The 13,629-nt window shown below is 43.9% G+C and overlaps 1 protein-coding gene across 3 annotated transcripts in view; it reads right to left on the bottom strand.

Annotated features, from left to right (window-relative positions):
* MON2 (MON2 homolog, regulator of endosome-to-Golgi trafficking) overlaps nt 1–13,629 on the bottom strand; it is a 225,482-nt gene that overhangs the window by 131,095 nt on the left and 80,758 nt on the right. For all 3 annotated transcript variants that reach the window (XM_069764436.1, XM_069764435.1, XM_069764437.1), the window contains 4 exons: nt 4,894–4,991; nt 2,685–2,810; nt 2,377–2,571; nt 652–776 (listed from right to left, as the gene is read on the bottom strand). In XM_069764436.1, the coding sequence (XP_069620537.1) occupies nt 652–776; nt 2,377–2,571; nt 2,685–2,810; nt 4,894–4,991 (544 nt within the window). The remainder of the gene's footprint in view (nt 1–651; nt 777–2,376; nt 2,572–2,684; nt 2,811–4,893; nt 4,992–13,629) is intronic.

The raw sequence follows: 13,629 nt of genomic DNA, 5'->3' as shown, positions 1-13,629 counted from the left end.
CTGGCCACCCCGCCTCCTAACCGCCTGGCCACCCCGCCACCTAACCGCCTGGCCACCCCGCCTCCTAACCGCCTGGCCACCCCGCCACCTAACCTCCTGGCCACCCCACCTCCTAACCCCCTGGCCACCCCGCCTCCTAACCGCCTGGCCACCCCACCTCCTAATCGCCTGGCCACCCCGCCACCTAACCGCCTGGCCACCCCGCCACCTAACCGCCTGGCCACCCCGCCTCCTAACCGCCTGGCCACCCCGCCACCTAACCGCCTGGCCACCCCGCCTCCTAACCGCCTGGCCACCCCCCCACCTAACCTCCTGGCCACACCAGACACTCTTGATGTGTTAGAGGGTTAGGGTCCTGCTGTGTAGACACGAGAGGGTACAATGTGGATCAGACCACATTGCTTTCTCAGTCTCTAGTGTGAGCTATAACACACAACAAGGCCCTAAGGTAACATCAGGTCTGGGAGCAAACCGGTGTCTGCCTCCTACGGACACTGAGCAAAACCTGATCTGCCTAGTGTCAGCCTCCTAGTGGAGCAGCATATCCCCATGGTGTCCTGCATCCCCCAATGAAGCGATAGAGAAACTATAGTAAAAGCTTTATATGAACTGTTTATTAAAGCGAAACCTAAGAAGTGCAACCCAAAGTACCTGAGCAGCTGGGGCTGAACGCACAGCCTGTGTATAGACTCCACAGCCACAGCTCGGAGCCACTGAGGCTTATCGGCATCCAGAAATTTCACTAATAGTGATAGAAAGATCTCACACTCAGTCACCTACAAAAGAAACTGGGCTTATTCACTGCTTTCTGGACACTGCAGTGCCCTCAACTCACATGAAGCATGGATTGTGTCAGTTCACATACGTGGAATAAAGAGACTTCACATTGGATGAACAGGTCATGAAAGCGTTAACGCAAATAGCACAGTGCAGATAGAGGGGTCCCTAAATGTATGATGACAACAGAACTCCTCACAAAGAAGGTCACAGTCACATCAAATCTGCTTAAAGGGGAATCTGGCAGCAAGTTTTTGCTACCTCATTGAGAGCACAACGCACAGGGCAGAGACCCTGATTCCAGTGATGTGTCACTTACTGGGCTTCATCTTATATTTTTCTTTAAATCCCTGATTTATCTGCTGTAGATCTTTCAATTCTCTGAACGCTGAGCTCTGTATAAACCACATACACCACTGATTGACAACATTCTGTTTACACTGTGCATAGGCAGGAAGCTGCCAATCATTGATGGGGCGGGGTTATACAGAGCTCATGATTATAGAGGACTACATGACAGGAGATTTACTAGTCCTCTAGTGATACAATCAATGCTATATCAGCAGCCCAGTAAGGGTCCATTTACACAATATGACCATAAATCCGTAAACTACTGATCGGAGGTCATTTGTATGCCTGATTACAGAGGCAGACCACAGTAAACGATGCACCCTGAGCGATCTATTGTAGATGGCGCCGTTCATATAGGCTACCATAGTCCTCGGCTGTGTGAGTCCTGTTTATGCAGGACAATGCACCGCCAAGAACAATGATCGTTTATGCCGTGTAAAAGATCATTACATCCATTCAACAACTGTGTCGATCGCTCATCGGGTTATGGTCAGCCTGTTTACACGGCAAGATAATCGTGAAAGAACAATTTGTTTTACAATGCTCGATCACGATTATCCTTTAGTGTAAAGGCCACTTAAATGACAACTGGAATCAGGGTCTCTGTCTCTACATTATGCTGCTGCCAAATTGAATAGCAAAATCTGGTGACAGATAGTCCTACAATGATAGAATAACTGTTGTCATAGATGTTTATGCGATTTGTGTGCATACTGTCAGTTTTCACAGCTGTCATTAGTATACAACTATCTGTAACGTTTAATGCAAGTTTACTTCCAATAGGTGGCACTAGAGTTCAAGTCCTCTTCCTCTCTGAAGAGGTCATTTGCATATTTACTTTCCCAGAGTTGTATAAGCCAGGGCTGGCACATCACTTTCCATAAGGAGAAACCTTACCCCTTAGATCCCAGTCTTAAGCCTCCCACCCTAGCCAAATCAGATCTCATACTCTGCACTGATGAGGGGCAACACCCCAAAGCACTGTGTCTGCAAATTGAGATTCTGGTTTGGCTTTTATCCTAAGCCATGTGACAAGATTCGTTATAGGATTGATATTGATAAGGAGCTTAGCACTCCTCACAATGGCACAGACTATACTGGCTCACTATTTCTTAATCTACCAGAAAATTCTTCCTCTATGCTGCAACTTATATATTGAAAAAGTGATATATCCTTTCAAGAAGAAAAACTAATTCTAAGACATGCACTAAACCCCCCAGAAAATGTGAAATAAATGTATTGTCTTACCAAAAGGCCATAAAATTGCTTAATAAGTACAGATACAACTCGGAGAAGTCTCATACATATGGGAAAATAGGGTTTCTCCACAGGAGCAGGAGAGGAGTTACTACTGGAGCCTTGGCGGAATTTAATATTTGGCGAAAACAGCTTGATCACAAGAGGACACACACGCTCTTTCAATAGGAAACTAAATTCTTGATGCTGTAAAATAAAAAAGAAGTGGAATTAACTAAAGCAAACATGATATGAGACTTTTCTCTAGAAACTTATCACCTACCTCTCAGCTCCAGACATGAAGCCATAGCTGTAATTACCTGCAAGAAAACTTGTGGAAAGTCATTAAGGACCGATTCCAGAAGTTCCAAGCCAAACGTCCTTGTCATTTCTGTCATTCCTACCAGCCAATAGGGAGCATCGGCATTAACCAGCTGACACAAGTCCTAAGGAAGTCGGGGGAAGGCATTCATCAGATTATTAAGTAATAATAATGCACAACCCTAGTAAACACCATTGAAAGCTGCATCCATCATCTTTAGGGCTCGTAGAGACGACCGTATGATCGGTCAAAATATTGGACCGCACTCGGACCAGTGTTAGTCTAAGGGACTGTGCACATGTCCGATTTTTTCCTCGGATAGAGCTGGACCAAGGGACAAAAATCACAGTATGCGGAGTTTTATTCAATATTTGGATCGCACTCAGCCATGCAAGTCAATGAGTGTGTAGAAAACACCAGACTGCACTTGGATGACACCAATTTTCACAGACTGATAGAATGGAGAAATTAGTATTCCATCTTCTCCTCATCTGGGAGGCCCTCATCACAACATAACTTATATTTACATGACTAGATGACTACATGAGACCCTGATCACCCCCTCATCACACCATAGCCTTACATCTACATGACTAGATGACTACATGAGACCCTGATCACCCCCTCATCACACCATAGCCTTACATCTACATGACTAGATGACTACATGAGACCCTGATCACCCCCTCATCACACCATAGCCTTACATCTACATGACTAGATGACTACATGAGACCCTGATCACCCCCTCATCACCCCGATTACACTCTCCTCACCCCCCGATTACACTCATCACCCCCTCATCACACCATGATCACCCCCTCATCACACCATAGCCTTACATCTACATGACTAGATGACTACATGAGACCCTGATCACCCCCTCATCACCCCGATTACACTCTCCTCACCCCCCGATTACACTCATCACCCCCTCATCACACCATGATCACCCCCTCATCACACCATAGCCTTACATCTACATGACTAGATGACTACATGAGACCCTGATCACCCCCTCATCACCCCGATTACTCTCCTCACCCCCGATTACACTCATCACCCCCTCATCACTCCATGATCACCTCCTCATCACACCATAGCCTTACATCTACATGACTAGATGACTACATTAGACCCTGATCACACCCTCATCACCCCGATTACACTCTCCTCACCCCCCGATTACACTCATCACCCCCTCATCACACCATGATCGCCCCCTCATCACACCATAGCCTTACATCTACATGACTAGATGACTACATGAGACCCTGATCACCCCCTCATGACCCCGATTACACTCTCCTCACCCCCCGATTACACTCATCACCCCCTCATCACACCATGATCACCTCCTCATCACACCATAGCCTTACATCTACATGACTAGATGACTACATTAGACCCTGATCACACCCTCATCACCCCGATTACACTCTCCTCACCCCCCGATTACACTCATCACCCCCTCATCACACCATGATCACCCCCTCATCACACCATAGCCTTACATCTACATGACTAGATGACTACATGAGACCCTGATCACCCCCTCATCACCCCGATTACACTCTCCTCACCCCCCGATTACACTCATCACCCCCTCATCACACCATGATCACCCCCTCATCACACCATAGCCTTACATCTACATGACTAGATGACTACATGAGACCCTGATCACCCCCTCATCACCCCGATTACTCTCCTCACCCCCGATTACACTCATCACCCCCTCATCACTCCATGATCACCTCCTCATCACACCATAGCCTTACATCTACATGACTAGATGACTACATTAGACCCTGATCACACCCTCATCACCCCCTGATTACACTCTCCTCACCCCCTAATCACCCCCTGATTGCACTCTCATCACCCCCACATCACACCCTCATCACACCCTCATCACACCCTCATCACCCCCACATCACACCCTCATCACACCCTCATCACACCCTCATCACCCCCTCATCACCCCCTCATCATCCCCTCATCACCCCCACATCACACCCTCATCACACCCTCATCACACCCTCATCACACCCTCATCACACCCTCATCACCCCCACATCACACCCTCATCACACCCTCATCACACCCTCATCACCCCCTCATCACCCCCACATCACACCCTCATCACACCCTCATCACACCCTCATCACCCCCTCGCCTTACATTTACATGTCTAGAAGCATTACCTGAAAGAGCATATAGGCATCTTTAGCACATGGCTTCAAGGTGCTGACAGACCTCCGATTACTGTTTCCTGTGACAGGCACGGGCGGCTCCACAACATCTGCATATCATAATGATAGATTTTAATGTTCCAAGATATCTATTAAGCATTGGTGTTCTCCTGGAATGACCCCATATTTAAAAAAATATTAATAGGCAAAGTAGCATCTGGATAGTATTACAGCAAACCAACTAATACATCACATGGCACATAAGAATGAACAGCCTTACAACCCTCAAAGAAACTGCCATATATTTGTAGATTAATTACTAGATAACTAACCTTGGCTTGCCCCTCAGTGGGGAAGCATTCATGTATTGACTCACGTACACAGCAAGGGCTTTTCACTTCTCCTTCCTACAATTTGATTTTCATTAGGTTTCTAAATATTGAAGGGGACCTCTGATTAATCAGACAAAACATGCCGACTTTGCAATCAGAATATATATATATATATATATATATATATATATATATATATATATATATATATATATATATATATATATATATATATTAATAAAAAATAGCCCGGGTCTAAAAACTGCCAAGCAAATAGCCTCTTCAGAGAAGTTGAGGACTTGAACTCTAGCGCCACCTATTGGAAGTAGCAATCCTGAAAGTCAAAAAAGGCTGGCCTATAGCAAAAATTAACATGCTTTCTGTGTACAAGACGATCCAATCCAAAAGGGACTGATCGAGTGGCAAAATGTGTTGATGAATACTGGATACATTAGGTAGATGTTCTGACAGGGCATCAAAAGAGATCCAAAAGTGCCATAACAAATATGTAACATTAATATCTAAAGATGGGCTCTTTAAAAAATAATTCTAAGCAAAAAAATTGTTGTGTACGATCTAGCAAAGAAATGTGACATGTACTTGAGGTATAATCCCTTTGAGAAAACTTTCATTGCACTGATTTACAATTTGACTACAGTCATGGACAAAAATTTTGAGAATGAGACAAATATTAATTTTTCCAAAGTCTACTGCTTCATTTTTTCTAATGGCAATTTGCATATACTCCTGAATGTCAGAGTGATCAGCTTAACAGCAACTACTGTACTTACAAAGTCAATATTTGCCCAGAAAATGAACTTTAACCCCCAAAACACATTTCAACATCATTGCAGTCCTGCCTTAAGAGGAGCAGCTAACATCGTTTTAGTGATTGATCCATTAACACAGGTGTGGGTGTTGATGAGGACAGGGCTGGCGATCAATCAGTCATGATAAAGTAAAGGTACCGTCACACATAGCGACGCTGCAGCGATACCGACAACGATCCGGATCGCTGCAGCGTCGCTGTTTGGTCGCTGGAGAGCTGTCACACAGACAGCTCTCCAGCGACCAACGATCCCGAGGTCCCAGGTAACCAGGGTAAACATCGGGTAACTAAGCGCAGGGCCGCGCTTAGTAACCCGATGTTTACCCTGGTTACCATCCTAAAAAGTAAAAAAACAAACGCTACATACTTACCTACAGCCGTCTGTCCTCGGCGCTCTGCTTCTCTGGTCTGGCTGTGAGCGACGGGCAGCCAGAAAGCAGAGCGGTGACGTCACCGCTCTGCATTCCGGCTGATCGACGCTCACAGCCAGAGCAGGAGGAGTGCAGAGCACAGCGCTGGAGGACAGACGGCTGTAGGTAAGTATGTAGTGTTTGTTTTTTTACTTTTAGGATGGTAACCAGGGTAAACATCGGGTTACTAAGCGCGGCCCTGCGCTTAGTTACCCGATGTTTACCCTGGTTACCAGCGAAGACATCGCTGAATCGGTGTCACACACACCGATCCAGCGATGTCTACGGGGAGTCCAGCGACGAAATAAAGTTCTGGACTTTCTTCCCCGACCAGCGATCTCCCAGCAGGGGCCTGATCGCTGCTGCCTGTCACACTGGACGATATCGCTAGCGAGGACGCTGCAACGTCACGGATCGCTAGCGATATCGTCTAGTGTGACAGTACCTTTAGAATGACATCACTGGACACTTTAAAAGGAGGCTGGTGCTTGGTATCATTGTTTCTCTTCAGTTAACCATGGTTATCTCTAAAGAAACACGTGCAGCCATCATTGCACTGCACAAAAATGGCCTAACAGGGAAGAGTATCGCAGCTACAAAGATTGCACCTCAGTCAACAATCTATCGCATCATCAAGAACTTCCAAGGAGAGAGCTTCCATTGTTGTCAAAAAGGCTCCAGGGCGCCCAAGAAAGACCAGCAAGCGCCAGGACCGTATCTTAACCCCTTCATGACCCAGCCTATTTTGACCTTAAAGACCTTGCCATTTTTTGCAATTCTGACCAGTGTCCCTTTATGAGGTAATAACTCTTCAACGGATCCTAGCGGTTCTGAGATTGTTTTTTCGTGACATATTGGGCTTCATGTTAGTGGTAAATTTAGGTCAATAAATTCTGCGTTTATTTGTGATAAAAACGGAAATTTGGCAAAAATTTTGAAAATTTCGCAATTTTCACATTTTGAATTTTTATTCTGTTAAACCAGAGAGATATGTGACACAAAATAGTTAATAAATAACATTTCCCACATGTTTACTTTACATCAGCACAATTTTGGAAACAAAATTTTTTTTTTTTAGGAAGTTATAAGGGTTAAAATTTGACAAGCGATTTGTCATTTTTACAACGAAATTTACAAAACCATTTTTTTTAGGGACCACCTCACATTTGAAGTCAGTTTGAGGGGTCTATATGGCTGAAAATACCCAAAAGTGACACCATTCTAAAAACTGCACCCCTCAAGGTACTCAAAACCACATTCAAGAAGTTTATTAACCCTTCAGGTGCTTCACAGCAGCAGAAGCAACATGGAAGGAAAAAATGAACATTTAACTTTTTAGTCACAAAAATTATCTTTTAGCAACAATTTTTTTATTTTCCCAATGGTAAAAGGAGAAACTGAACCACGAAAGTTGTTGTCCAATTTGTCCTGAGTACGCTGATACCTCATATGTGGGGGTAAACCACTGTTTGGGCACACGGCAGGGCTTGGAATGGAAGGAGCGCCATTTGACTTTTTGAATCAAAAATTGGCTCCACTCTTTAGCGGACACCATGTCACGTTTGGAGAGCCCCCGTGTGCCTAAAAATTGGAGCTCCCCCACAAGTGACCCCATTTTGGAAACAAGACGCCCCAAGGAACTTATCTAGATGCATAGTGAGCACTTTGAACCCCCAGGTGCTTCACAAATTGATCCGTAAAAATGAAAAAGTACTTTTTTTTCACAAAAAAATTCTTTTAGCCTCAATTTTTTCATTTTCACATGGGCAACAGGATAAAATGGATCCTAAAATGTGTTGGGCAATTTCTCCTGAGTACACCAATACCTCACATGTGGGGGTAAACCACTGTTTGGGCACATGGTAAGGCTCGGAAGGGAAGGAGCGCCATTTGACTTTTTGAATGAAAAATTATTTCCATCGTTAGCGGACACCATGTCGCGTTTGGATAGCTCCTGTGTGCCTAAACATTGGCGCTCCCCCACAAGTGACCCCATTTTGGAAACTAGACCCCCCAAGGAACTTATTTAGATGCCTAGTGAGCACTTTAAACCCTCAGGTGCTTCACAAATTGATCTGTAAAAATGAAAAAGTACTTTTTTTTCACAAAAAAATTATTTTCGCCTCAATTTTTTCATTTTCACATGGGCAGTAACATAGTAACATAGTAACATAGTTAGTAAGGCCGAAAAAAGACATTTGTCCATCCAGTTCAGCCTATATTCCATCATAATAAATACCCAGATCTACGTCCTTCTACAGAACCTAATAATTGTATGATACAATATTGTTCTGCTCCAGGAAGACATCCAGGCCTCTCTTGAACCCCTCGACTGAGTTCGCCATCACCACCTCCTCAGGCAAGCAATTCCAGATTCTCACTGCCCTAACAGTAAAGAATCCTCTTCTATGTTGGTGGAAAAACCTTCTCTCCTCCAGACGCAAAGAATGCCCCCTTGTGCCCGTCACCTTCCTTGGTATAAACAGATCCTCAGCGAGATATTTGTATTGTCCCCTTATATACTTATACATGGTTATTAGATCGCCCCTCAGTCGTCTTTTTTCTAGACTAAATAATCCTAATTTCGCTAATCTATCTGGGTATTGTAGTTCTCCCATCCCCTTTATTAATTTTGTTGCCCTCCTTTGTACTCTCTCTAGTTCCATTATATCCTTCCTGAGCACCGGTGCCCAAAACTGGACACAGTACTCCATGTGCGGTCTAACTAGGGATTTGTACAGAGGCAGTATAATGCTCTCATCATGTGTATCCAGACCTCTTTTAATGCACCCCATGATCCTGTTTGCCTTGGCAGCTGCTGCCTGGCACTGGCTGCTCCAGGTAAGTTTATCATTAACTAGGATCCCCAAGTCCTTCTCCCTGTCAGATTTACCCAGTGGTTTCCCGTTCAGTGTGTAATGGTGATATTGATTCCCTCTTCCCATGTGTATAACCTTACATTTATCATTGTTAAACCTCATCTGCCACCTTTCAGCCCAAGTTTCCAACTTATCCAGATCCATCTGTAGCAGAATACTATCTTCTCTTGTATTAACTGCTTTACATAGTTTTGTATCATCTGCAAATATCGATATTTTACTGTGTAAATCTTCTACCAGATCATTAATGAATATGTTGAAGAGAACAGGTCCCAATACTGACCCCTGCGGTACCCCACTGGTCACAGCGACCCAGTTAGAGACTATACCATTTATAACCACCCTCTGCTTTCTATCACTAAGCCAGTTACTAACCCATTTACACACATTTTCCCCCAGACCAAGCATTCTCATTTTGTGTACCAACCTCTTGTGCGGCACGGTATCAAACGCTTTGGAAAAATCGAGATATACCACGTCCAATGACTCACCGTGGTCCAGTCTATAGCTTACCTCTTCATAAAAACTGATTAGATTGGTTTGACAGGAGCGATTTCTCATAAACCCATGCGGATATGGAGTTAAACAGTTATTCTCATTGAGATAATCCAGAATAACATCCCTCAGAAACCCTTCAAATATTTTACCAACAATAGAGGTTAGACTTACTGGCCTATAATTTCCAGGTTCACTTTTAGAGCCCTTTTTGAATATTGGCACCACATTTGCTATGTGCCAGTCCTGCGGAACAGACCCTGTCGCTATAGAGTCACTAAAAATAAGAAATAATGGTTTATCTATTACATTACTTAGTTCTCTTAGTACTCGTGGGTGTATGCCATCCGGACCCGGAGATTTATCTATTTTAATCTTATTTAGCCGGTTTCGCACCTCTTCTTGGGTTAGATTGGTGACCCTTAATATAGGGTTTTCATTGTTTCTTGGGATTTCACCTAGCATTTCATTTTCCACCGTGAATACCGTGGAGAAGAAGGTGTTTAATATGTTAGCTTTTTCCTCGTCATCTACAACCATTCTTTCCTCACTATTTTTTAAGGGGCCTACATTTTCAGTTTTTATTCTTTTACTATTGATATAGTTGAAGAACAGTTTGGGATTAGTTTTACTCTCCTTAGCAATGTGCTTCTCTGTTTCCTTTTTGGCAGCTTTAATTAGTTTTTTAGATAAAGTATTTTTCTCCCTATAGTTTTTTAGAGCTTCAATGGTGCCATCCTGCTTTAGTAGTGCAAATGCTTTCTTTTTACTGTTAATTGCCTGTCTTACTTCTTTGTTTAGCCACATTGGGTTTTTCCTATTTCTAGTCCTTTTATTCCCACAAGGTATAAACCGCTTACACTGCCTATTTAGGATGTTCTTAAACATTTCCCATTTATTATCTGTATTCTCATTTCTGAGGATATTGTCCCAGTCTACCAGATTAAGGGCATCTCTAAGCTGGTCAAACTTTGCCTTCCTAAAGTTCAATGTTTTTGTGACTCCCTGACAAGTCCCCCTAGTGAAAGACAGGTGAAACTGCACAATATTGTGGTCGCTATTTCCTAAATGCCCAACCACCTGCAGATTTGTTATTCTGTCAGGTCTATTAGATAGTATTAGGTCTAAAAGTGCTGCTCCTCTGGTTGGATTCTGCACCAATTGTGAAAGATAATTTTTCTTGGTTATTAGCAGAAACCTGTTGCCTTTATGGGTTTCACAGGTTTCTGTTTCCCAGTTAATATCCGGGTAGTTAAAGTCCCCCATAACCAGGACCTCATTATGGGTTGCAGCTTCATCTATCTGCTTTAGAAGTAGACTTTCCATGCTTTCTGTTATATTTGGGGGTTTGTAACAGACCCCAATGAGAATTTTGTTACCATTTTTCCCTCCATGAATTTCAGCCCATATGGACTCGACATCCTCATTCCCTTCGCTAATATCCTCCCTTAAAGTGGACTTTAGACAAGACTTTACATAGAGACAAACCCCTCCTCCTCTCCGATTTTTACGATCCTTTCTAAACAGACTGTAACCCTGTAAGTTAACTGCCCAGTCATAGCTTTCATCTAACCATGTCTCGGTTATTCCCACTATGTCAAAGTTACCTGTAGATATTTCTGCTTCTAGTTCTTCCATCTTGTTTGTCAGGCTTCTGGCGTTTGCGAGCATGCAGTTTAGAGGATTTTGTTTTGTTCCAATCTCCTCACTGTGGATTGTTTTAGAAATGTTCTTACCTCCCTTCTGAGTATGTTTTCCTGGGTCGTCTTTGTTCGAGTCTAATGTTTTTCTTCCCGTCCCCTCTTCTTCTAGTTTAACGCCCTCCTGATGAGTGTAGCGAGTCTTCTGGCGAATGTGTGTTTCCCAGGTTTGTTGAGGTGTAGTCCGTCTCTGGCGAGGAGTCCATCATACCAGTAATTCACACCGTGGTCCAGGAATCCAAATCCTTGTTGTCTGCACCATCGTCTTAGCCAGTTGTTTGCATCAAGGATCCTGTTCCATCTCCTGGTGCCATGCCCGTCTACTGGAAGGATAGAAGAAAAAACTACCTGTGCATCCAGTTCCTTTACTTTCTTCCCCAACTCTTCAAAGTCCTTGCAGATTGTCGGTAGGTCCTTCCTTGCCGTGTCATTGGTGCCAACATGTATCAGAAGAAATGGGTGGACGTCCTTGGAGCTGAAGAGCTTTGGTATCCTATCGGTCACATCCTTGATCATCGCACCTGGAAGGCAGCATACTTCTCTTGCAGTTATGTCCGGTCTGCAGATGGCTGCTTCGGTGCCTCTCAGTAGTGAGTCTCCCACCACCACCACTCTTCGTTGCTTCTTGGCTGTACTTTTTGCTGTCACTTGTTGCTGTGTGCCCTTTTCTTTTTTGCTTGCTGGTATTGCTTCATTCTTAGGTGTGCCATCTTCATCCTCTACAAAGATTTGATATCGGTTCTTCAGTTGTGTGATTGGTGATTTCTCCATGGTCTTCTTGCTTCTTTTGGTCACATGCTTCCACTCATCTGCTTTTGGAGGTTCTCTGACACTTTTTGCACCTTCTGTGACCAGTAGAGATGCTTCTGTTCTGTCTAGATAGAACAGTAGGATAAAATGGATCATAAAATTTGTTGGGCAATTTCTCCCGAGTACGCCGATACCTCATATGTGGGGGTAAACCACTGTTTGTGCACTCGGCAGGGCTCGGAAGGGAAGGCGCGCCATTTGACTTTTTGAATGGAAAATTAGCTCCAATTGTTAGCGGACACCATGTCGCGTTTGGAGAGCCCCTGTGTGCCTAAACATTGGAGCTCCCCCACAAGTGACCCCATTTTGGAAACTAGACCCCCCAAGGAACTTATCTAAATGCATATTGAGCACTTTAAACCCCCAGGTGATTCACAGAAGTTTATAACGCAGAGCCATGAAAATAAAAATAAAAAATTATTTTCTCAAAAATGATCTTTTAGCCTGCAACTTTTTATTTTCCCAAGGGTAACAGGAGAAATTTGACCCCAAAAGTTGTTGTCCAGTTTCTCCTGAGTACGCTGATACCCCATATGTGGGGGTAAATCAGTGTTTGGGCACATGCCGGGGCTCGGAAGTGAAGTAGTGACGTTTTGAAATGCAGACTTTGATGGAATGCTCTGTGGGCGTCACGTTGCGTTTGCAGAGCCCCTGATGTGGCTTAACAGTAGAAACCCCCCACAAGTGACCCCATTTTGGAAACTAGACCCCGAAAGGAACTTATCTAGATGTGTGGTGAGCACTTTGAACCCCCAAGTGCTTCATAGAAGTTTATAATGCAGAGCCGTGAAAATAATAAATACGTTTTCTTTCCTCAAAAATAATTATTTAGCCCAGAATTTTTTAATTTTCCCAAGGGTAACAGGAGAAATTTGACCCCAATATTTGTTGTCCAGTTTCTCCTGAGTACGGTGATACCCCATATGTGGGGGTAAACTACTGTTTGGGCACATGCCGGGGCTCGGAATTGAAGTAGTGACGTTTTGAAATGCAGACTTTGATGGAATGCTCTGCGGGCGTCACGTTGCGTTTGCAGAGCCCCTGATGTGCCTAAACAGTAGAAACCCCCCACAAGTGACCCCATTTTAGAAACTAGACCCCCCAAGGAACTTATCTAGATATGTGGTGAGCACTTTGAACCCCCAAGTGCTTCACAGACGTTTACAACGCAGAGCCGTGAAAATAAAAAATCATTTTTCTTTCCTCAAAAATTTTGTTTTAGCAAGCATTTTTTTAGATTCACAAGGGTAACAGGAGAAATTGGACCCCAGTAATTGTTGCGCAGTTTATCCT

Source organism: Ranitomeya imitator, chromosome 4 (assembly GCF_032444005.1).
Source record: "Ranitomeya imitator isolate aRanImi1 chromosome 4, aRanImi1.pri, whole genome shotgun sequence".
NCBI classification, from domain to species: domain Eukaryota; kingdom Metazoa; phylum Chordata; class Amphibia; order Anura; family Dendrobatidae; genus Ranitomeya; species Ranitomeya imitator.
This window is presented reverse-complemented; position numbering and strand designations above follow the sequence as displayed.